At 42.3% G+C, this 26159-nt stretch overlaps 2 protein-coding genes across 4 annotated transcripts in view; one reads left to right on the plus strand and one right to left on the minus strand.

Annotated features, from left to right (window-relative positions):
* Positions 1-17: 17 nt before the first annotated feature.
* DONSON (DNA replication fork stabilization factor DONSON) lies at positions 18-15689 on the plus strand. Its single transcript, XM_075593826.1, has 10 exons — positions 18-482; positions 4761-4829; positions 7075-7275; positions 7635-7813; positions 8330-8508; positions 9446-9566; positions 11161-11259; positions 12094-12292; positions 13196-13402; positions 14588-15689. Exons 1-10 carry the CDS (start codon positions 147-149, stop codon positions 14723-14725), a joined length of 1728 nt encoding a protein of 575 aa, XP_075449941.1. The 5' UTR covers positions 18-146; the 3' UTR covers positions 14726-15689.
* Positions 15690-21619: 5930 nt separating this feature from the next.
* SON (SON DNA and RNA binding protein) overlaps positions 21620-26159 on the minus strand; it is a 70018-nt gene continuing 65478 nt past the window's right edge. For 2 of the 3 annotated variants that reach the window (XM_075593828.1, XM_075593827.1), the window contains exons 10-12: positions 25660-25725; positions 24435-24550; positions 21620-22914 (exon numbers count right to left, since the gene is read on the minus strand). In XM_075593828.1, the coding sequence (XP_075449943.1) occupies positions 22750-22914; positions 24435-24550; positions 25660-25725 (347 nt within the window). In that variant the 3' untranslated portion in view covers positions 21620-22749. The other variant, XM_075593829.1, reaches the window with a different exon arrangement.

Genomic DNA, 26159 nt, shown 5'->3' on the forward strand with positions numbered 1-26159 from the left:
TCTGCGTCGTGACGTCACCACGCCGGCACGGGGGAAAAGCGCGCCAGATTTGTAAAGATCAACACAGGGGAGAAGTGTTTACAGACTGTGACACCGCGCGCCCGCACCGACCTCCCTCCCCCCCCCTCCCGTCTCTCACCGCCGCCATGTCGGAGCTGCTCCCCGGTTACTCTCCCAGCTTTAAGAAGCCGGCGGAGATCCTGCGGCTCAGGCGGCGGCGGAGCCGGAATGAGGCTTCGAAACCCGCCGCTGCCTGCCCGGGGCTCCGACCCTTCTCTCCCGGGCCTCTCCGGGGCGGCGGCGGCGGCAGTGTGAAGCGGAGGAACCCCTTCGCCAGTCTGGAGAACACAGGGGGCAGTCCCGGGAAGAGGAGGCTGGAGATGCCCCTGGACTGCGGCTTTGTGCCCCCCGGATCCCGACCTCCGCAGCAGGAGATCTGCGCCCGGAGCCAGGGAGAGACCCGGGCCCTGCCCGTGTGCCAGGTGCGGATATTCATAGCACGTCCCCCATACTGTATATATCACAGTGTCAGCCCGTGTGCCAGGTGCGGATATTCATAGCACGTCCCCCATACTGTATATATATACCGCACTGTCAGCCCGTGTGCCAGGTGCGGATATTCATAGCATCCCCCCCATATATATATCACAGTGTCGGCCCGTGTGCCAGGTGCGGATATTCATAGCACGTCCCCCATACAGTATATATCACAGTGTCAGTGTCAGCCCGTGAGCCAGGTGCGGATATTCATAGCACCCCCCCATATATATATCAGTGTCGGCCCGTGAGCCAGGTGCGGATATTCATAGCACACCCCCATACTGTATATATCACAGTGTCAGCCCGGAGCCAGGGAGAGACCCGGGCCCTGTCCGTGTGCCAGGTGCGGATAATCATAGCACCCCCCATATATATATATATATATATATATATATATATATATATATATACCGCACTTTCAGCCCGTGTGCCAGATGCGGATATTCATAGCATCCCCCCCATATATATATCACAGTGTCGGCCCGTGTGCCAGGTGCGGATATTCATAGCACGTCCCCCATACTGTATGTATCAGTGTCAGCACGTGAACCAGGTGCGGATATTCATAGCACACCCCAATATATATATATATATATACCGCACTTTCAGCCCGTGTGCCAGGTGCGGATATTCATAGCACGTCCCCATACTGTATATATCACAGTGTCGGCACGTGTGCCAGGTGCGGATATTCATAGCACGTCCCCCATACTGTATGTATCAGTGTCAGCACGTGAACCAGGTGCGGATATTCATAGCACACCCCAATATATATATATATATATATATATATACCGCACTTTCAGCCCGTGTGCCAGGTGCGGATATTCATAGCACGTCCCCATACTGTATATATCACAGTGTCGGCACGTGTGCCAGGTGCGGATATTCATAGCACGTCCCCATACTGTATGTATCAGTGTCAGCCCGTGTGCCAGGTGCGGATATTCATAGCACACCCCAATATATATACACCGCACTGTCAGCCCGTGAGCCAGGTGCGGATATTCATAGCACCCCCCCCCCCCCCATATATATACCGCAGTGTCAGCCCGGGAGCCAGGTGTGGATATTCATAGCACACCCCCATACTGTATATACCGCAGTGTCAGCATGCCAATATATATATATATATATATATTACACACCGCAGTGTCAGCACGTGAGCCAGGTGCGGATATTCATAGCATGTCCCCCATATTGTATATACCGCAGTATCAGGACGCCTCCATATATATATATATATATACCGCAGTGTCCGCACGTGGGCCAGGTGCGGATATTCATTGCATACCCCCATATACATACCGCAGTGTCGGCCCTTGAGCCAGATGCGGATATTCATTGCACATATATATATATATATTGACAGAAAATATAGACAGCGCCCTTCACACACTACACCTAAATTGCTGCAGCCCTGATAGATGTGGCAAGAAATTGCACCAGGCAAATATGCCCAATAAACAGTGGTGTGAAAATAACTAAATGTATTCTGGCAGGAAAAACTAAAAGTGACTATTAGATAAAAACACAAAAGCAAAAAAGAAGTGTGCATAACATATAAAAATAAAAAAAACAATAAAAAAGATATTGCCAATTAATGTGGGTAAAAATGACACTGAGTGTCACTGGGACTTAACTAAAAAATGCAAATATAAAAAATGGGTTCATGTGATAAGCAATGAAAAATTCAATACACGATTATGAACCCATAAATGCAGTGAATATTAAAAATACTTAAGTCCACATGTGTCCATGATAAGTTGATTTGCAAAAGGTCCAGGCTGCTTCTTCTTGGGCTCACCGAACTCCCACAGTACCTATTAGAGAAAAAGAGAAAAGAAGCGCCCGATCCTTGTGTAAAATCAGATGAACAAAGTTTTAATATCTCATGGACAAGACAAATGCACACTTACAATTTGTCTGATAAAATAAAGCATGTTATGGGACCTGCCCATGCACCAACTGAGGACTCCTCGGTCTCTTCTTTGTGTGTGAGTGTCAGTATTGGCTCCAAAAAGGATGTTGCTGTCAGCTGCTGTCTCCAGGGGAGTAATCCTTAGTGTTTGTGAGCACTCAATCTCCACATGCAGCCGCCATTTAGCCTTCTCACACTTGAAACCGGAAAAAAATCTTCAGGCAAGTCCTTGCCTCCTCACGCTGGTGCTGGGAGCTGCCCTGTCACCGTAGGCTCACTGCCAGATATCCCTACGCGTTTCTTCCGACTCTGCGGATTTCATCAGGGGATCCCCTGATGAAATCCGCAGAGTCGGAAGAAACGCGTAGGGATATCTGGCAGTGAGCCTACGGTGACAGGGCAGCTCCCAGCACCAGCGTGAGGAGGCAAGGACTTGCCTGAAGATTTTTTTCCGGTTTCAAGTGTGAGAAGAAAGGCTAAATGGCAGCTGCATGTGGAGATTGAGTGCTCACAAACACTAAGGATTACTCCCCTGGAGACAGCAGCTGACAGCAACATCCTTTTTGGAGCCAATACTGACACTCACACACAAAGAAGAGACCGAGGAGTCCTCAGTTGGTGCATGGGCAGGTCCCATAACATGCTTTATTTTATCAGACAAATTGTAAGTGTGCATTTGTCTTGTCCATGAGATATTGAAACTTTGTTCATCTGATTATACACAAGGATCGGGCGCTTCTTTTCTCTTTTTCTCTAATATATATATATATATATATATATATATATACATACATACATACACACACTGCAGCGTCAGCATGTGTGCCAGGTGCGGATATTCATTGCACATATATATATATATATATATATATATATATATATATATATATATATATATATATATATATATATATATATATATATATATATATATACATACATACATACATAAACACACTGCAGCGTCAGCATGTGAGCCAGGTGCTGGTATTCATAGCACCCCCCCATATATATACCGCAGTGTCAGCACGCCCCCATACTGTATATACCGCAGAGTCAGCATGCGTGGCAGGACTGCAGCCATTACACATGTCTATATACTGTGTGTACGTTTGTGTATATTTTATAGCCGGCAATGCTTTTATCCCACATTATCGATTAGAAGCGCTGGTTATGGCCTGGGCCATGGTGCCTTCGTCCGCACAGAGACGTGCGGAGGCCCTGAAGTCACCCGTGTGAAACGGGTGCTTTCCCTGTCCATGGTGGACGGAGCTGGTTCATCCTCATTGGTTAAACCGCTCAAGTGACCTGCGTGTTGCGCCAAGAAATCCATTTCAACGGATTTCTTGTGCAACACGTGCCCCCTCCTGCCTCCGCCCGCGTGCGGCGGCACGGTCGTTGGGCGCGATCAATGCCTTAAGGCAGTCTGATCGCGCCCCGTGCAGACTCCTCCGCGCAGTCTCCCATACCATGGACTCCGCCTAAGGCTGAGTTCAGACACGCTGCTACACTACCGTCCCTCTGTCTGCTGGGCGATATGTGCTCTTCCCCAGCAGACAGAATGACGCGACTTGGAGGCGGGACCACGTCAGCCATTTAATTTTAAAAAGTGTGTGTTTAATAAATCAGTTCTGTACTATGAGAAAATACTTGTGGCATTAAAAAAGAAAAAAAAAATGCACACCCCTGTTTGAGCACTGCCCTCACTCCAGCAGTGCACCAATTGTCTAGTGACTGCCTGGTCACGTGATCTTCCACACAAAGTTGCATCTTTGGTCCTTGTACTGCACTGACAGCCATTTAGTGAACCCCCGAGCCGAATCTTCTCCGATCGATCAGCAACTTGGCTAAACACTTGTCAGTGGTGTGCAGATTGCATTGATGCACATATTGAACTGAATTATTATTTTATTTTTTAAACGGCAGCTTGAACTTCTGCTTTAAATCTTTTAAAGAAAACAACCTTGTAAGTGCAACATGAATAAAAATGAGCATCACAATGCACGACACTGCCTCATTAAGAGTTAAACATAACAATTAATCTTGGCGTAAAAGGTCAGTAGTGTATTGGGAATAAAGTGCTCAGGTAAGTAAATGTATTGTGTACTTGAGCCTTTTATGCTCTGCAACGTCATCCTGTAACTTTTTCACAACACTGTATAATATATCATTCTTTTATAATAACTCCATGAATTGCTGCAGCCTGGTTGCTGAAAAGACATATGTTTTTCTTTTGATAGTTTTACTGCCTCTGTTTTGTTGACCAGGCTTATTCATTTTTATTTTATTTATTTTTCAGTTTAAGTCAGTCGAAGATGTCATTTGGGGAGAGCCACTTGCTGCTGAGCCTGCTGCTACGGCGATAGAAGTAATACCATTTGTATTTATTTTCCCACGGTTTGCTTTTTTCTCTTATTTTGTGTGTTTAGCACAAAAAAGAATCCCCTGAACTATTCAGACTCGTATGTAACACAATTTGAGCTCACTGAGTGCACAATTTCTTATGGCAGTGAATCTGGGAAAAAATGTAATGCATTCAAAAACACTATCTGCTCTTGTGGAAGTGGGAGGTCATGAAATGCATGGGAATGTGTGAATTATCTTGGCCTGCGTATAAATAAGATCGCTTCTATTTTTGCAAGAGGGATACAGGGTGAAACTCTCCTTCAGTAAGATTGGCCTGGTCTTTTCTTGCCAAAAAGTTTAATGTTAGATTTTATTATTTAAACAATACAGTGATGGGAATAACTAACAAGGTAGTACTATTTGAGAAGAGAATCTGCTATTGCTGATGTAATTAAATACAATCAGAAAAGTCTAGCTTTCTGCAGAAGTCCATTAATTAATTAAAAAAAAAAAGTTTTATTAGGGAATCATAATGCCTGTACACCATGCACTGCTTCTATGTTCTCGCACATAATGCTACAGTAATTCCAATAGGGATTCATTTAACAGCTGTTCATTGTTGGCTTTTTTTTTATTATTGTAATCCCCCCTTTGTCTCCGTTATTAGAGAGGTGAGCTAGTTTTGAGGTACTGTCAAAGTAAATGTCAGTGAGGTTTTCATTTGTTATCAGTATTCTTGGTGCAGCATAATTACTCCATCTGATCATGGTATATTTGATGGTAAATAAAAGGTGCTTTTTTTGGATCTTGCATAGAAACCTGGAACGTGCAATTATAACTAAACTAGTTGATCCTGGCTGTCCAAGTTTGCAATGAGATCCAGTGTGGAATGGAACTGGGACAATTTACTGGTGCAGTATTCCTATATTGTGCAAAGGCTTTTGATACTCTTGATCATGTTATCCTGCTTAACAAACTCCAGTGCTCTGGAATAGGGCAGCATTCTTTGAACTGATTTCATTCCTACCTATCGGGGAGATCCCAACATGTGTCTATCTCAGGTTGTAACTCCAACCCCTTGGATATCACCTGTGGTGTCCCGCAAGGCTCTGTTCTGGGGCCCCTACTCTTTTCAGTTTTCATCAATGATCTTCCTACAGCTTGTAAGGGAGCTTCAATACACATGTATGCAGATGACACAATTTTATATGCATACAACCCTAGCCTCTCCAACCTTGGACACATACTTCAATCTGATTTTTTGAGACTTGAAAATTGGATTTCCCAAAACAAACTTTTTAAACACTGACAAGACTGTCACAATGGTTTTTGGAACCAAGGCTAAATTTGTAAAGCTTCCAATGACTGAGCTTCAGATCAGAACCAACTCTAATCCCGTCCTTGCCCCTGTTACTAGTTTGAAATATCTGGGCATATGGTTTGACTCCCATTTGACATTTGGTTTGCACATTGATACCCTGACATCCAAAACTATGCCAAAATAGGTTTACTTTATAAGAACAAATCCTCAAGTCCGCTGGTCAGAAAGTGCATCACACAGCAAATGCTAATGCCAATTATAGACTATGGGGACATAATATATGGTACAGCACCCCAAACCCACCTTGGCAAACTAGACACCCTTACATTTCAAAATGCCGCTTTGTCCTCCAATGTAACTACAACATACATCACTGCAAAATGCTTAAATAACTAGATTAACTATCACTTGAGTCTAGGCACAAAGTTCATCTTTCCTGTTTTGCCTTCAAATACTTTCTGGACAAGCTACCCGTCTATCTGAACAAGCTCCTCACCCCTACCACATGCAGCACTTATCATCTGAGATCTGACTCCAAATGATTCTTCACTGTCCCAAGGTTCAACAAGGTATCTGGCTGCTCCTTCTCTTACCGTGCATCTCACCTGGAACAATGTATCTGAGACTCTCAAAGTCTTAATTCTTTCTAAACTAAAGCGGTCTCACATTTTGCTCTGGCTGTAACTATTTCATACGCCTAAAGATAAAATGTTAAACTGTGCATGCAATGTCTTGATACATAATGTATAACCCTGTTCACTTCAATGTAACCATGTATTTGGCATCATAACTCTGTGCCCAGGACATACATGAAAACGAGAGGTAACTCTCAATGTATTACTTCCTGGTAAAACATTTTAGAAAAAAATACTATATCCCTGCATATGTACCATTTATAAATGAGGTTTCTATTATCTTGGTAAGTAAAATAATTTATTTCTTCCAGTCTCCAGAGAAACCCTTTGCTACATGTGAACCACCTGGAGGATCCGTTACTTTTCCTGCTGACTGGAGCTTAAAGACCCGTTTGCTTTTTACCTCTTCCCAAACTTTTACTTGGGCAGATCACTTAAAAGCTCAGGAAGAAGCACAAGGACTGGTTTTGCATTGTCGTGCCACACCGTTCAGCTTGCCACAAAGCATACAGGTAAAATGTTACTAGTAAAATAATCCCCTCGGTCTTTACCGGACATATTTTGCTGCCACGTTTTGATACTTCTGCTGTGCAGTAAATCAAAGGTGCCTTCCTTGGCCTAAGACCGGTTCTATAGTGCATGCGCGCGCAGCAGTTTTAGTTGGCTGAGGTTGGTCAGCCATTCTATAATGGTGCCGCACGCACGGCAGGGAGCGTGGAACCGTCCGACGGGGGGAAGATGGAGAAAATAAAGTGTGTGTGTGTTCTTGAAGGCTTGCTGGCGTTGGTTCATTCTTTACATACTGCCATATCTAATCTAAAAACAGATTCCTGTAGTACATTTTTTATTTTTTATTATCCCCTTCATCCAGGAACCAAAGTTATGCACAGACCTTCGATGTGCCTTTCAGCAGAGTCTTGTGTACTGGCTTCACCCGTCGCTTCCCTGGCTCCAGCTTTTCCCCAGGATTGGAGCAGATCGCAAAATGGCTGGAAAAAACAGCCCCTGGTCTCATGATGAAGCGCTGCAGCAAGTTTTAATGAGCGAATGGTAGGTAACCCTTTCCAAAATGTTTGTGTTGAATGTTAAAAATAGTGCATTTAATGCCGCTATTCACTACAAATGAAGACTGACTTGTCTACAATCCCAGAGCCAACATTGGTCCAGACTTCATTGTAGTGTAGCAAAGTAGGACAACTATTTATTTATTTTTATACCGTGTTTTAATATAGAAACTCGTTTTGCTGCGACAGCAAACCGTATCGATAATATATCAAGACAGAGAATACTTTTTACTAGATATAGCTGTAACATATTTCACAAAATGTAAATCGTTTAGCAATTATACGTGTTTTTTTTTCAATTCCTGCATCAAATGCCATCAGAACCTTATACCCGGCTGCGCCATGTTTGCAGGAAAGAGCAAATGTAATAAAATAAACCCTTCTTTAAGGTAAAGGAAGAGGTGAACTAGTGAGACCAACTGAAGGAAGACAAAACCAAGCAACTCACAAGCTAAGGAAACTTTTGCGGTTGAATAACCGTTTACAACGTTCTCTTTTGCAGGGCTCTCGGCTTTACCTCCTTATACAACTTGTTAAAAGCAAAGCTGTGTCCGTACTTCTACGTCTGTACCTACCAGTTCACTGTGCTGTTTCGGGCAGCAGGCCTTGCAGGAAGTGATGTAATTACAGCCGTCATGTCTCCTACAACACGAGGGTTAAGAGAAGCTATGAAAAATGAAGGCAAGTTATGGTTTGTCCATTTCATACCCCTCCCCCCCCCCCATATCTCTCTCAAACTTCTAGCTATTTTACATTTTCCTGTATTTTTTTTAGGTGGTTGAGATCTTACCACAGCGACCTATTTCGTAAACCTTTAAAGTGCCCTATACAGCGCCGAGCGGATATAGTCACTTTCTTGCTAGTTCTTGGGGAAGATTATGTTCACAGCTGACATGTTACCTTAACATAGTATAGAAAAAACTTGGGGAGCGCTCAAATGAATAGAATATTGTGTGTGCAATATATAAATAAAGTGAAAACTAATGGTGCATAAATACAAGTGAAGAGTGAATAAAAAATGATTTTAAACCCATATGCATCTTAAAATTCTCTCGTGGCTGCATGGGACTCTGAGAGGTTGGAAAGCTTGTAACCGATCAAGTACTTGTTGGTTCAATAAAGGGCATCGTACCAACTACTCCCCCCTCCCTCCTTTGTTACATGGAAGAAAGGACTAAGGCCGAGTCCAGAGAAGGACAGGCCGTGCTGAGGCGTGCGGACGCTCCGCGCTGAGCCCCTGCATCCTCAATGAGGATGCCTTGAGAGGGGGCTCACGCGAGCGTCCGCAGGCGTGCTAACGAGATGGAGGTTTCAGCCGAGCGCCAAGCTGTTTTTCAGCGCGCTGTCGGCTGAAAACCTCCAATCACAGCACAGCAGTGTCGACGTCACGGCGCCGTGACGTCGACGTCAGTGCGTCGCGGGCGATTGGCCCAGCGACGTCACTGCCCCGCCTCCAACCACCTCCCCCCCGGCTCCGATCGCGCCCGCTGGCTCGCCTGTATGGGCATGAAATCGCCCAGATTTCAGCAGGCGAGCCTCAGCGTCAGCGCGGCTCGGATCACCTCACCCCTCTATGGCCCAGGCCTAACACTGCTACCTGCCCCTTATCTTTTTCTAGGTATTGAATTCTGTCTTCCCTTGGTTGAAGATGAATCTAACAGAAAGCAAAAGAACTCTGAGACAAACTTGCAGGCTAGCGGTGCTGCTGATCATGAAACGGGTTATACCAGTGAGGCAGAGTATGTGGGAAACTATATATTTTGTCTACTTCTTCTTCTTTTTTTTTTTATTTTTGTATAGCTTTGGAGATTGACTTATCCGAATGTAAGACCCTAATTTTACAACATTAATACTTTTATTTATTTTTTTATTTGATTTTCATGCCGATATGATATCAGAGGGGCATGTTTCTTTTTTGTAGTTGGCAGTGTTTATCGCTGTTTCCAGTGCTTCTTTACCGCTGAAACAACATTTCTTTACAAACAAATGTATGCTTAAATGTTCTGGTATCTTTAAGGGTCTCGATTGATATACAGATTGTGTGATGTTGACTGAAAGCTCTTAAATCTAAAATCTGGCCATTACACAACTAGAGCGCTATACCCCCAAAACAAATCAAATATACAAAATGTTTACAAACAATCTAATGTAACATAAACATAAAATCAAGTAATATATCAAGAAAAAAGTTTGAGTATCCACTTAGATTGTAACGTCCTGCAGCCGTGAGTCCTCTGGGATTATCCAAAACCCATAGAAACAGTCTTTACAAACAGAGTTCTCCTCGGTGCTGGAACTTTCACTCGTGCTCAATACAATGCGTGAAAAATATAACAATGTAGAGAAACAATGAGGAGTAACCCACTTAATTAAAGATGCTGTCACCTCTGTGAAAATAGTAACACTAGATGCAATTTCACCCTAAACACTCCAGAAATGGTGATGGAAATTACCGTAAACATACACACCACCACCAAGCAGTTAACCCTTTACAGCCTGGATTCGTAATCTAGGTCACTTTTACACTGAATGAGTTAATAGAGAACACTCACATCAATGGAGTAGTTGAAGATGAAAAAATTGTACCTCTACCGGATGGACAATTCGCAGCAATATGTGGAAAAGAAAAATGAAAACATAGCACAGAACTGCTATATACCAAAATTTAATGAACCAACATTTAAAAACAAACACTTGGAATAAAACTCACAAATTCCTTAATTCTTTGTAAGCCTTTCAACCCTTTAATCCTGGTTGTGGGGGCCCTTTGTCTCTTTCCTCTGTGGCTGCTTGCATCCTTGCCTCCTGTAGGTCCACGTGTAGAGCCTCCTCTGGTATTACTTCCTGGTAATCCTCAGCAGTCCCTGCGGCTCCAATACAGGAGTTCCAGGGATGGCATAGAGTTTGAGTCCCACAGCAAAAGGGTATCAATAAATAAGCTATTTAGATAGCAAACCTCACCCTACATGTTACGTGAGAGACCCTCAGGGGGTGTGAAATCTAAAATAAATAAAAGGCTTATGCAATTTGTACTGATTATTTCTGTAGTATGTGAGGAAAATGGCATTACAACATGGATAGTAATAGTATCCGCAGGATCTTGCAAATACAATATTTATGATTTTGGCTTCTTATAAATATTATTGGGCTTTAACATTGGCATATCTTCAGTACAATTGCACTCGGCACATTTGGCAGGATATGGGCACATGTTTTCTGATCTGCAATGACATAGCGGTATACATTCTCAATGTATTCATGGGATTTGAGTTATTTTTAAAAAAAAAGTAGATGTTAACGCTCTGAACGCTATAATAACTTTTTATTTTAAAGGGATTTGGCTGACATTGATGAAGATGAAAGTTTCTCTTGGCTTGAGGAGATGGGAGTCCAAGATCAAATAAAAAAGCCAGATGCAATATCCATTAAACTGTATCCTTTGGGCAGAAAACAGCCGTTTGTAAAGATCTGATAACCTTGTTTTCTATAGTTCTGTTGCACACACTTTGATTCTGATTAAACAGAGTTATAATGGGGGCTCACTCCAGAAGAGACAAGTCAAACTGGTCCCGTCCGTCCCCCAAACAAAAGCACCACTGTGTCTCCCAGTAGATTTAGACATGAAAAAGCATTAACCCAATAAAGAATCTAAGTAAAGATAAATATCAAATACAAAAAACAAATGGGTGTAATTTAATCTAAAATGTATTTTATTAATACTGTCAAGTAGAAAAGGGTACTTTATTTTTAGCATTTAATGTAATATACATTTTACAATAAATGAACTAAAACAGCTGTCGCCTCTCTCCCTGTATACAATGACAACACTCCTTCCCCGTGCCTGTGGCATGCGGTATAGGTATTTTAGAAGTCTCAGATAAAGGGTAGAGGGGGTTGGGATAGTTTGGGGAACAAAAAGTGAAGAAGTTCACATGTAAGACGGGTTAAAAGATGGAGGGGTTTAAGAGGAGTCAGTGGGAGCAGTTGCACGAAGTGGGTATGGGCAGAGCCATGGACTCTCTGCTCCTGATGTGAGCATACAGGGCACCTGTATTTGACAGGGTGAGGTTAAACACCCTTGTGACCCCAGCAGCTGGCAGACGGCCATACTGGTGTAGTGTTACATATTGACTTGCTGTTAATTTGCATTATCTGTATAACAATGATACCTGTACATTGCCCAGCTCTAACTAAAGCTCCATAAATTGCCCTTCACTGGGAAGTTCACGATCCCCCTGTATATTGCCTTGACTTTAATTGAACCAGTCGTAAAGAGAAGAATGAAGTGAAACTGGACCACAGGCCTGAATCTGTTGTGCTGGTGAAAGGAACAAACACTTTCACTTTATTAAACTTTCTAATTAATTGTAAAAGCTTAGTGGCTGCAGCAGGTCCCCAGGCCGGCCTTCCTCCAACGCTTCTATCACCAATCTCTTTCCGGGGGGCAACAATGCAGACACTGAAGGTAAGAACTTCTTTCCCTCGCCAATGTTCTGTAATGGTGTTTTGGTTATTTTCCATTGTCGTGTAAAAAAAAAAACTGGGTGCTAAAACCCCCCATAGCATTGGGTGGCCTGTGGCAAATGGGCCAAATGTAGCCTTTTCACGCTGAGTAAAAATGTATAATATAATTGTGAACATGGCTATTCCAAATAACCAGTGGCAAGTCATAAATCTGTACTGTGTGTTTTAAAGCGGCAAATACATTTTTATTTTTCCCTTGGTGTCATTTCCTTTAGAAATATTCAATCCTCTCAAACGGTCTTACTTATGTTTCACAAGATACAAATATCACACTTTTTTTTTAGTGATTACCGGAAGAAAATAAACTTGTTGCTTGTGCCAATCAATAGTACTGGCAAACAGTCTGATTACTGATGGTCATTGGGTACAGATTACGTGCGTTCGTGTGCGTATTTTAGATTCGTGTCTGCTTCATTTAAACTATTAGATGTTGACCTACTAAGACAGTCCCATTAATGTTTAATAACCTTTTCTAATTGTCTTAGGTTAAAAAATTACTTAGAAACAAAAAGCACATAGTGGAACACTTATTATTCATTACCAACATTAAAATGAGCACCAATGTTCTCACAAACGTAGGATTTACAGCGCCGTTTAGTCTACAACCCAAAGACCACCTGTCGTTGTTCCCGCGTCTCCATTTCATGGCGTCGGTACGCACGCTTTCTGTTGATAGAGGATTGTGTCTTTGAGACTTATTATATTCACCTTTTTGCACATAATTTTTTTATATATATACACATCGATATCACATTTTTTGCCTCATTAGGCTGACTACCACTGCACTGTTATAACATTAGAAACATTTTGACTGTTTCTTCGTTTCTTGTTTTTCCCTTTATAGGCCAGGAGTATAAATGTGAAGGCACAGGTGCAATCTGGTTATAAGGATCAGTTTAGCCTGGAAATAACTGGACCTATTATGCCTCATTCTCTTCATTCTCTGACGATGTTACTCAAATCTGCACAGAAAGGGGCTTTTTCAGCAGGCCTATATACTCATGAGCCAACAGCTGTGTTTAATACAGCCGTCCATCCCCAAACATCTAAGGTAAGTTGGAGCGTCTTTGATAAAATGAGGTGCACGTGGTTTAGCCCGGCCTGGTTTTGAAGAACATTTTTAAGATTGGCGCTTGCAGGTTTGCTGGACTGTGGTTGCCTTTTTTTGCAGCCAATACTCACCACCAGCAAGTTCTTTGCAGTAAACCCAATAAATAAGTGGTCAGGCCCTGATCAGTAACTAATTGGCAATTTATATTGACTGCAACAATTTTTCCTCCTAAAAATGTTAGGACCAAGATTGATGCATATCTGGTAAATTGTGGGTGATACCAGGGTTGCTATAAACTGGGAAAACATCAGATTGAGCCATGGTTGGTTGAACCATTTGCCATAGGTGATGTTACTGAAACTTGTAGATCTTGAACGGAGCCTTTTCGTTTATTTGCTATAAGTTGGAGGTAGTTTCGTATTTTTCACTTATGTTAATTCTTCTAAAATTTGCTATTTTGCTCCCACACCATGAAGGGGAAAGGGGGTTTTGTAAGTATTGCTGAGCTTTAGTGAGCTGTTTCAGTGGCCATTACAATGCGTCTAAATGACACATGCAAAACTTCACTTTACATTTAGGAAACACCTTTTAGAGGTATGCAGCATTTTTTTATTTTTTTCCCCAATTTCAAAAACCATCAATACCTGTTCTTCCCCTCTTCTTTTTTTTTTTTTTTTTTTAAATAAATACCTCCGTTCCTTACGTTTACGGCAATGCAGTTATCTAAGCTGCCGACCAATCAGTTCTTCCATGATCGTTCATCAAAGATCCTTCTTCCCAAGGCATGCAATATGGCCGCCTGTTTCAAAAAGTGCTGTCTTTCAAAATGGTTGCTATAGCAACCCAAGGAAGTTTAATACATTAGAGTCTAGTGTGTGGAGGGAGAAATGCAACAGCAGCAACTAATACGACACAACTGATTTATTTTAAAACAACACATTATTTCAGTCAAAATCCTGTAAGTACTGTATTGCAAAATCTATAGATGAATATGTGTTCAGTTAACGTTTCCTTCAGGTTTTTTTTTCATAAAGCACCAAATGTGTTGTCACCTGTTCAGCTCGCATAGATCAATGTTTATCTGCTCCTACTGTTTTTTGGCTTTCAGGATTTTTTCTTTGAAGTTTTTGTTTTTGTCATTTTTATCTTGAATTTCAACTCTGCTTTCATTTCCTTGTTTAACAGGAGACTGTATGCACAGATCTTGTAAATTGCAGCCTTCAACCATCAACCTTGGAGCAACTTATTCAATTATCTCAGCTTGGAAAATCCTCATTACGCCAGCTAGACATGAGGGACTACAAATACACTTGGAAATCTTAAGCACTTTGACAACACTTACTCTTATTTCACACAAGCTACTAGCCTGCAAGATATTGAGTTTTACATGTACTTGCTTGTAGGAAGAATTGTCCATGAGGTGCTTCCCTATGTGAAGATGTCTTTTGGTCAGTCACCTTCTGTTCACTGCCAGAATTTCTGCTTGCAAATGTTATGTACAATAGATAAATCTTTGCAGAAGTGAATATTAAAAGGGAAAAATTAATGTATGTAGCTTAAATGTTACCCTCAATATTTTATACTACAAAGTGTTTTCTTGCTGGAGGATAGCGACATTTTTTGGCACTCATGAAATAATTGCTGCCCTTCTCACAAATGTAAAAACACTTTACTTTGTAAGAATCACCCCTATATCTCCTCTGAGATTTGTAAATACCACGTCTCTGACTGCATAATATGCTTATAACCATTTTGGCCCATATGCAATACGTTAAGGTTTCATTGTCTTGTTGGTGACAATTTTTTTTTCTGACAACCTGCCAGACAGATGCTGAAGTAATGGCATGATTGAGATAGTCGTAGTAACAAAGTGGCATTTTTATTGATACCTGGTATATAATTCTACTCGTGCAAATGGTAGAAGTACACTGTGATTGTTCCTGCCCTGAGAGTTTGTGGGAGGTGAAGCAAAACCATTTTTTTGGAGAGGGAAGTGAGACCTGGTAGTCTGCACTTCAAAACCTATTGATACTACCCAGCAGATGTTCTGTCATGTCACAAGTTTGAGGGCACACATTTCCTGTGTACTTTCAAAGAAGGTACTGCATCTGTAACTGCAGTCTACCTTCCCATTTTGCAGCTTGAGTGAAATATATACCGTAATGTTAATGTTGAAGATGTAGATTCTTCATCAAACATAGAATTGCAGAATATTTTAAAGAAGTTTGTACACAAACTGCAGAACTAACTTGTGTTACTTTTATATTAAATGTTATAACTCTTGTTACTGCCCTTTTTTGTTTGTTTTTACAAATATTAAGTGCTGATATCCTGTCATGTTTATTTAATGTAATTGTGTCGTGTCTATACATTGACAAACACCTGTCATAATAATTTACACTGTAATGGTTGTGAATTAAATATTTACAATACATTGTCTTGGCAAAATTGGATCTTGCCATATGGAATTTCAAGATCCAGTTTATCGTTCTAAAATGTAACAAATGTAGCTTTTATTCCGGGGGGGGGGGGAAATAATGAATGGAACTCTTGAAGACACGTTATCTTGTGTGAGTGATTAACCTGGTCATCTTACTTTACACACAGTATATAGACTGGTTGGTGAACAATGTATGTCTAAAATCTAGTATGCTTAACAGTATACTGGATTTTGAGGTAAACTATTGGCTTACATATATTGTACAATGCCTCTCCCTGTTAGCCTATCCTTTTTGCTGATCTCACACAGCTTGGGAGCGACTTACTTTTTTTTTTTAAGGCGCAAACCATGCAGTTAAAAAAATAAAATAAAAAGTTTTTAAATATGGTATGCAATAGTTGGTAAAATGACAAATTCAATATGTTTGCATATGGAATTTTATAGGGGAAAAATTGAAAACACTAGGCTGGGGGGAACAAAATTGTTGCCTTTCCTAAAATCAGCCTACCCTGGTCCACCCTGTTGGACTGTTTAAATCAGTAAAGTGCGTGTATGTGTGCGTGTGTGCGCCTCCTAATATCAGCTGTGTGGATCCCCTGCTTACAGAGACTAGCATCCCTCAGAGGTAAGTATATTGCCTGCCGTTTTAGGCCAATTGGAAGCTGCATCAGCGTGACATCATGAATTCCTATTTCTCTGCAGGGCACTGGAGCGTCAAAAAAATCTGCCATAATGTGAACCCTGGAGTGGTGAATAGCACCTACTATGGAGACCTGTATCTCTGAAGGCAGGGTGTCCCCAGACCTAACCGTAATGGGGTTCAACTCTGAGGCTCCTGTTTCAATCCTGGATTTAAAAAAAAAAAAAAAAGAGCCATGTATTGTGTTTGAACAACCCAATGATATGTTAAATTGGCTTATATTTAATACATGCTTTTTAAAAACAAATTGAGACTAAAGTTTATTGCCAATTTTTTCCCCATAATTGCACATATTACTTTTATGTAAATTAGCAAGCTAGTGTGTACCATATTGAAAGTCAGAAATGTGCAAATCACAGCGCTCTTTTTCTTCATGATTTAAGCTACTCAACGTTTCTTAATCACCTAGGCACTCTAGTGTAAAAATACTGTTTTTAGTATACGTGTAATAAGAGTTTCTTGCAATGCAAAACTCAAAACAGAATATGTAAGGGTCAAGCACAGGTAACTATCTAATAACTTCTAGGTGAGGACATAAATAAAAACCAGGTGCAGAATTATAGCAACTTGGATGGTTGTGTCTTTGCATGGCTGCTTAGTTCTCCAGGTACATCTCTCCCCTGCCCCCGTTCCCCCCCCCCATTGTTTGGTATCACGTGAAGATGCTGGTATACATAATTAGTTAAGGAGTGTAACGTAGACCAGGACAATTTGCTGGGAACAAGGCACTGGTTAACATGGTTCCATAGGGATGCTAGTTGCGTCATAGAAAGTTTGAACGTTCTGGATCTGTGGCAAAACCCTCGGTGAAACGCACCAATCGTCCCCCACACTAGCTCCAGTCTCAATGTAACTAACGGATTGGCAGGGGTTTATAGACCATGGTCTCCATCTGCAACTATGGAGGAGGGCTGCTGACCAATCACAGCATGGATGCTAAATCGGGGCATGGGGATGTGACTTAGGAGAGAAGTTCAAACTGACCTCTGGGAACTGAGTCCCATGGGGATGGGGCCAGTAAATTTTGTGTGCTACCTCAGTACTCGCGCACTACTATGTACTGTATGGGGGAAAAACTGCTAAAGAGCACACAGGTTAGCCATGATAGGATAGGGATAATATGCCCACACCTGGGCCCCTATCTTGATAGGTAGGGGCAATGGCTGAGCTTAACCTTTTATTATGTTAGCTATTTTGCCCCTACTGTCACAAGGAGCACTTACAGAAAGTATTGTTGCCACAGGTACACATCCATCCAGGGAAGCTGGAGAAGAGAAGCAGCACTTCAGTATATTTGGACTACTGCTTTAAACACAAGCTGCATGGTTTTAAAACATATTTTTAATAAGATTGAAGCAACGGGTCTCCAGAGCTGAGCTGCATTAATTTCAGCTTTGGGGTCCTGCTTACCGAGATACTTCCGTCCGTATACGGTGCCGGTATCTTGATGCTGTTTAAAGGTCCTGGTCACATGGGCCATTAGGAAGCCGCAAGGGAAGACGTGACAGCTTCCTATTGGCCCACGTGACATAGGACATTTTAGCGGACATTACGATATCCACACACTGCCTAGCCGGAGCTGCTACCGGAACCCATACAGAGGTAAGTATCTCGGGGAGCAGGGGGTCCCCAGAGCTGAGTTATGCGGTTCAGATCTGAAGACCCCCTGCTTCAATCCTATTTATATAATCGTTTATTTTTTATGCTGGCCGCTTGGACTGCTCCTTTAAAGGGCAATGTCGTTTAGGATTAAAGTGAACTAATTCCAGTGACATGTTTAAGGGGTCTTATCCGGGTAATTGATATCAAATTTAGGTGAAACAAGTATTTTTAATGTATTTTAAGTTACTCAGGAGAGGTTTGATTTCCTCTGGTAAATTCTTTTCCGTGATGTCAGTGTGTTCAAATGTTCGTGTAGCCAAAGGCCCCCATCCATCTCACCTTAACGGTTTTGGCTCACTGGTTAGGACAAGGTGGGTTAAGGGTAAAGAAACCAAGTGATTGACAAACAGCTCAACCCAGTATTCAGATCAGATGCAAGAATGAAGTGTCTGTAATATAGGCTTTCACCATGGCTATAGCACTAGTATTTGGTGTGGCTGCTTCTGCAAACCATTGTACAGTAATGAAAACCCCATATTGAAAAGTCACAAATCTAGCTGTTCCTGCTACTACTAATCCTTTCACTTGAAGCCTGACCGCAGTAAATGTGTGTGGTATCATGGTAGGATGCTGACCACTATGTCTGTTTTTTTGTGTCGACTGTACCATTGATGCCACCCACTGTGAACAAACTACTTTATAGCCCTCCTCTCTCTGCCTTTCCATCTTTTCCACCATTACCTGGACACAATAAATTAGCTTAACCTCGCAACTTGCCCTTGGGGCAAAATTAGGCTTAGGCTGCAGATGGGCTGGATCTAGAAAGGGTATTATTACGACCTGTGTAGGATCTGCTGAAGTGAGCGCATCATTTTAATGAAACATAAAATGCCCGGCAGATCCCTTTTCTAACCTAGGAAACGAGCCACTATTAAATGAAGTACATATGCAAAACAAGGAATGTGTATCATGTCGCCCTGTGCATCAGTTATCCCCTGCAACCTCAAGTCCCCTTGGCGTTACTCGACGCTCTTACCACTTTCTGTAATTTTGCTAAAATATCAGAAGCTGCGTTGGCCTTTTTTTCAAAATTCTGACTGCACAAAGTATCATATCTATGGACAGTGATACTGCTCCTGCCTCACTTATCCCTATTTTGCTCTTTCACAGTATTATTAGAGAAGAAAACATACCCAATGGGCAGTAACAGGGTGGTAGCCTACACCACCATGACCATTAACTCCACATGTCCGCAGTATGCTGTACCCTACATCCCTCCAACTGTGCAAGAGCCTTTTTTTTCCACCAATGCAATAACCTGGTTCAGGAAGAGGCTTTGTAGAAAAATATCTGCTTGGAATCTTACAACATTGCATCATCTCTCTACACACAATAACATCAACAAATGTAGACGGCAACAGGTCTATAGCAAGCATTTTTGCACTCCTGCCAGTCAGCAGCAGAGCTCGGTCATGGGTGGTTGTATTTCTTCACCTTTTCATCGGCTTCCTGAAATGTAGGCGGTTCTCTCATGGTGGTGCACATCTCCATAGATAGCAACAGCTCCAGAATCCCCACTTACAAGCGATATTTGAATCAGCATCACATCCACCACCACAATCCTCTTCAGTCAACGTGTCCCAATTACTCTACTACCAGCTCTTCCGATTTATACTATCAATGCTAGAGCATGTTCAGCATTTATCAACGCTGACGAGCGTGGTACAAATGATCAGCCCTTTTCAGACGACACTAATAGGTGCACTTGTACTAGAACTGCTGGTTTCTGAATCAAAATAATTTATTACTAAAAGAGCCTAGTTTCAGTCCCATCACGGACCTTTATCAAGATAAGAAACGGACAAGAGTGTACAATATATACCCAAACCTAGACACCCTGGGGCAATTGGTGCTAAAACGCAGCAGCACATTTTGCTATGTAGCAGGGATGGAGTCAAAACAGATAACCGGGCAGGTAAGTACTCACAACCTAGAATAAAGAGGAATGTAAAACATTGTTAAAACTCCTGTGTGTTATGTGTAAGCCTATAATCATTATTAAAGCATAATTGGAGTGTGGGTAGAGGTTGCTTTTAAATGTCAACTCGAGGATCTCGCAAAACAATTAGGGGGGGGGTGATATATATATATATATCTCCTTTGCCCTCACCCTAAGTGAGATTTGGTCTGTTACTAGTGTTTTGGTGTAGAATGGTGCATACTTGTAAGGTAACATGAGGGCTGAGCACGTCCGCGGTGGTGTGGGGAATCAGGACAGGATTTACAGGGTACCTTTGTTTATTGGTTGCAGCGCCTCCTGTCAGTGTGGATCCTCTGGATAGTAGGATGGTCCAGACGGATACCTTTCTTTAGCCCAAGACAGTGAATAACACTGGTATATGGTTCCATGGTATTTATTGCAGTGTTTAAGATCTTACACAGAAGGTACATCACTTTCCTTGCTTTCCCTAAGGTCGTCACATCAAGGCTTGAGGCCCATCCAAGCTTCCTCCTGCATGCTGCTGCTGCTCCTCCTAAAGCCCCCTTATGGGACACAGGGAAGTCACTCCACAGAGGGAGGAAAGAGACACACCCACTTTTGGGAGCCAGTATTTATACCCTAGGGTTGGGCTTGTAACCCTGCTCCATAACAGAGCAGGTCTGATACCGACAGGAAATCACAATCCAGCATGACACCAAGCCAGTACCTCCCCCAGGCTGACACACTGGCTGTTGCTAGGCCCACCCTTAGTGCAGCCTTAAATGCAGTAGCTGTATCTAAGTGGCCACTCCTGAGGAAGCAGTCAATCTGCACAGCGAAACGCGTAGAGTGGGGCTCATCGCGGGATCCGGAGAGAGGAGAACCCACTGTTGGCGCAGACGACGGTTGAATCAGCACGACCAGAAGTGACACCAGACAGTGACGACGGACTCAGAGGGGATCAGAAGAGTGGGATACAATAGCGGCGAGATCGCGACTGACTGTCTACTACTATAGCTTGCTATACCCTGCCTTTTGATCACTGACAAAGTGTAAGCCTCCATTTGTGAGTGTATGTTTTAAATATATATTTTCTAAGTTGATCTGCACTATGGCTCTATTCTTCTGTCTGAGATTCAAGGGACTACATGCATCACACCATCCAGAGACGACTTTGCAACGGTTTGGATCTTTGCCTATAAATCCTGCTACATTGTGAGTAGGAAATGTATAGTCCTTTCATTTGCACTTTTTATTTTGTTGTCTTACTGTACTATGTGATTTGTTTTTCTTTATTATATGGCATTCATCACCGCTCCCGTTTGGAAAGTATGTGTGAGTGAGATATCTATCTCAATATATCTATAGATATATCACGCATGCAGACGCGCACGCTATCTCTCTCTCTCTCTCTAATCTTGTTAAATTTTAGACTAATTTTGAGACTGCAATAATTACTACACCTAAATAAATTGATTTTAGAGCCAACGGAAATAAACAGAACACTTATTAGACTTTATTAGACTTATGTACAGTAGGTTTAGGTCAGTTACAAGCCACAGCTCTGGCCAAAAGAAATTAGCTCCAACATTGAAGCTACATTTTACATCGAGATAAAAAATAAAATAAAACACCATAATGAAAGACAGGCACAGTGAGGAATGCTGGAAAAATGAAAAGGCTTTATGCCACTTTCTCGGCATCAGCAATGTTAACATTGGGACTTCCCGGGAGATTTATCATAACAAAGCTATTGTTCAAGCACCTCAAGAGCCTGACGGGGCAAATGATTTCCTCTTCCATTGCTAAGCACTAATAAAATACTACTTCCGAGCCACGAGACGGTACTACCGTTTCTCCCTGATGTTTGGGTGATGGTGTCTTTAGTAATGGCTAAATAAAACATGCACCCAATCCTCATTCTGAATGCTGTGTACTATACGACCATCCCCAATTAAACGTGAAAGTAATCTGATGTGCTTGCAATTATCTACTTTTTGTTGTCTCCTAGTCAAAGGTGTAGTTACTAGAAAGATGAAGCAGTAACAAACTCCATGTCTTCCTCATACAATAGCATTTCCTACGATTGTCCGCAAACAGTGCAGCCGACATTCAGGCCCATATTTACAAAGCAGCCTTCTCTGCCATAAGACACTTTTTACAGCTCTGACTTCAATGGGCCACAGCAGAAGCCCTCTTAGTAAATAAAGCCTTATATCCCTTAACTCGCCAGAGGTACTTGTGATGAATGAATGTTAATGAGCTTACAGGAGTAATCATATTGGGCAAGGTTTACCTTTGGCTTTTTACAAACAGTATATAAATGTTTATATCTAACATCCTATTCAGAAACAAAGCATAACATTTCAAAACAAGCCTTAATATACAACTGCCACATTTTCTTGAAAGAACGATGCCTGGTAGCAATACAAAACAGTAATGCACAAAAACGTACCCAATCAGTGTCCCGAACAAAATATTCAATTATTTTCTTTTGTTTGAAGAATTTTGCACTTTTTAGGATACCTGTTAATTACCACAAGGACGGGGGGAAAGTATCTGACAATGCATTTTGCAGAAACGTCTTCCATTGTTTGTATTTGACAAATAAACAACCAACAGCTCTACAGATTGCTGTCGGAGGCACTGCGGAAGTTAGTTATTGAAGTCATGCTTTCCTTCGGTAACGCGCCCAGTCCCTGAAGAGCAGCAGCCGCCGCGGTGGCCTTGGCTAGTTTCTTGTTGAGGCTGGCCTGGTTTGGTTGGTGTAGAACGCCATTGACCGTCACCTGTAAAATGAAACGGAGGTAATGTAAGGTACTGGCCATCGCAAAGCCATAATAAATATAATGGGCAAAAGAAATAAAATAGTCCGTCAAACGGTTCTTACAAATATATCGAATTCTGTATGTAAATGTGTATTTTAAAATCAAATCATCTCACATATAATAACACTGGTTTAGGATTTATTGTTTCATAGCTTAGGACAGGGGCTGCCAACTCCAGTAATCAAGGGCCCCCAACAGGGCAGTGGCTCAGTCGAAGACTGCACCATCAGTGCTGAAGCAGGGATATCCTGGAAACCTGACCTGTTGGTGGCCATTGACGACTGGAGTTGGCCAGCCCTGGCTTAGGATATTTTAATAGCTTATTACATTTAGATGACAAATTCCACAGAAGACATTGTGCTCCCTTTTAGCAGCTGGTTTAAATACGGGATCAATTTTATGAGGTATAAATGCAAGTCCCAGAGTTATTATTAAGCAGCTCTTAGAAATTGCATGACAGTTACAGGCCTTGCAAACATTATTTTACAGTGAGCAATGCTACCGAGAAGCAACACAAACAAACTATGTCTAAAATAAATTCCATTTGGTGAACTCTCAGTGGGAGTCTATTATTACAAGAGGAAAATCCCATGGAGTGAGGCCTACAGAGATATTGGATTTGGGCTCCATTGCCCAAAATGTAACTTTATTTAAGCCACAATCTGTAGCTGCACTAACTAATACGTACGTGTGCCATATCCCTTAGTTGGCACCAGTCTCTTGCACGGGTCGATAGAGCACATGGCTGATTATGTAACTAACACCTGCACTATTAAGACATTCGATGTGAAAATGTCTCGATGCACAAGGGTCACTAGGGTCATGTGAAAGCTGTTCCAGACGCCCTGAACGGAGGAAGAAATTCTCTCCGATAGCAGACCCGGGCACGGCACAATATAGGAAGCTGATCAAAAACCAATGCACAGATGAACAGAAAAATTAGGAAGAGCAGATCTGAGGTCCATGGACGTGCACTGTAAGGTATTATATACAAACACACTACACACAGATAAATGAAGTTAAAGCGAAAGGGAGAGCATTCTGGCAAAAGTGGGACATCTCATTTTTCCTAAATGAGGCACCTGTCCTAAGGACCATATCAGACATTACTCTAGGTGAACATAACAGGCATTTCAATTTCACAGTCGTTTCTGTGGTGGGATTGTAGCAGAAGGGTGGTGCTATGGTGCCCTGGGCTTCCTGGCAAGTCTCCAGCTGGAAGAGGCAAGAATGGAAGGTGTTTTTATTTCCAAGCTGGGTAATTAGCCATGGTGAGATAGTGATTTGGCAATGGAGAGAACTAGCACAGTGTTAGATGTAAGCGCAACTCCTTAATCACGACAGAACATTCCTGTGAAGCTGGAGAAGGACAGGGGTTCAGAACTCGGGAGAGCCACAAACTTCTGCAAATGTAATCCACTGAAACACTGGCTCGCGCACAGCCAGCTGAACCTCATGTGACAGGAGACATTAACGATTACCCTGAAAAGAAAACGCTTGCGGTGGTCCGGACCCGCGTTGTCCACCAGCACAAATTCAGGTGGAGACCATTTTCTTTTATTGCAGAGCTCCATCAGTGCGGAAATGGGATGCTTTCCTGTGAAGAGATTTTAGTATCAACACATTAATTCAGAGAGGAATCAGCTAATAGTCAGAATAAGCAAAGGGAGGCACGGTCTGTAGTCACAGGCTAAATACATTCCCAATTAGCTCCAAATCGGGGGGCGCAGTATGTCTGTAGACACGCTGCACTGGAGGAGTCCTGTTTTAGTTCTACCCATTTATACACTTACAAAAGGAAGCAGGGTAGCTGAAGCTTTCAATTCTTTACAGCAGTTGACGGCTCGATGTACTGACTGCAGTGGGAATGCTCTAGCACAGGTGAAGTGGTGATACAGCCGGTGTCAATGTATATATTACAATTAGGTTTATATTAGGGGGGGGAGAAAGAGGTTTGAGAGAGAAAGTGGGGGAGGGAGAAAGAGGGGGGAGGGAGAAAGAGGGGGGAGGGAGAAAGAGGGGGAGGGAGAAAGTGGGGGAGGGAGAAAGAGGGGGGAGGGAGAAAGAGGGGGAGGGAGAAAGAGGGGGAGGGAGAAAGAGGGGGGAGGGAGAAAGAGGGGGGAGGGAGAAAGAGGGGGGGAGAAAGAGAAGGGGGCGCGGAGAAAATATACACACATACATACGCACACGTTCTGTGGCCCAGTTTCATTCATATAAATGCACACGCACTGAATATACATATGTTCCTATACAAATAATTTTGGAAAACAGGCACCTGGTGCTACATTAAAGGTTACTTTGAATATTATACAAACACCCCCCACAAAGTAAGCGTTTAAAAAACAATGCAGGTAGCACCCGGCATGGCCCGGGTACCGTGCTCTGGGAACCACGTGGTAATATGTATAGTGGCAGTGGTGGCAGCTCAGCAGTGGAAGGTGACCGACACGTTCAGTGGGCCACAGGCGTAATTGAAACGCAGGAACTTACCGTCCTGTTCCTGGCATTGGAGGGTCCAATGCAGGTCACGCGATCAATACACAAGTAATTACATAACACTAGAATATCGGTCGTCCTGGTTCTGCAGGCATTGCCGGCATGCAACGAGTTAACTGGGGATGTCTTAGAAAATACCGGTAATGTAAAACTTCTCACAAGCAGGGGGACAAAAAAGATAAATATCCCCCCCCCCCCAAAATAACTCACCAAAAAGATCCTTCATTGCAGGTAAAGCTAATTTGTTTGGGGCCTTTTCTCCATCTGCAACCAAACCTATGCAGAACAAAGTGACAAACACAAAACAGGTGCTAGAGTATTTATTTTGTAGACTTAAATAGACTTTTTTTTCCCCCTTTAATATGTGCATCAATTAAATCCACACAATAAGTAATTAGCCAAGTTGCTGATCGATCCGTTCTCCGGTGATCGATCGGCGAAGAGTCGGTTCGGGGGTGTCACTAAATGTCTGTCAGTGCAGCAGAAGAGGACCAAAGATGCAAAGTTCTGTGGGGAAGATCATGTGACCAGGCAGTCACTAGATACAATTGGTGCACTGCTAGAGAGAGGGCAGGGCTCAAAAAGGGGTGTGCCAGAGCCTGTTTCAGAAGAGGAAGAGAACGTGACTTTGTAAATGGTTTCTGTAGAAACAAAAAATGCTTGTTACATTATAATACTTTACTTTAAAAATTTCATTTAGAGTTGATTAA

Source organism: Ascaphus truei, chromosome 3 (genome assembly GCF_040206685.1).
Source record: "Ascaphus truei isolate aAscTru1 chromosome 3, aAscTru1.hap1, whole genome shotgun sequence".
Taxonomy (NCBI): domain Eukaryota; kingdom Metazoa; phylum Chordata; class Amphibia; order Anura; family Ascaphidae; genus Ascaphus; species Ascaphus truei.

Coding starts and splice junctions, on each gene's coding strand:
- DONSON (XM_075593826.1), top strand. CDS start 147: ATGTCGGAGCTGCTCCCCGGTTACTCTCCCAGCTTTAAGAAGCCGGCG. Junction 483..4,760: donor GGGCCCTGCCCGTGTGCCAG/GTGCGGATATTC, acceptor TTTATTTTTCAG/TTTAAGTCAGTCGAAGATGT. Junction 12,293..13,195: donor CAACAATGCAGACACTGAAG/GTAAGAACTTCT, acceptor TTCCCTTTATAG/GCCAGGAGTATAAATGTGAA.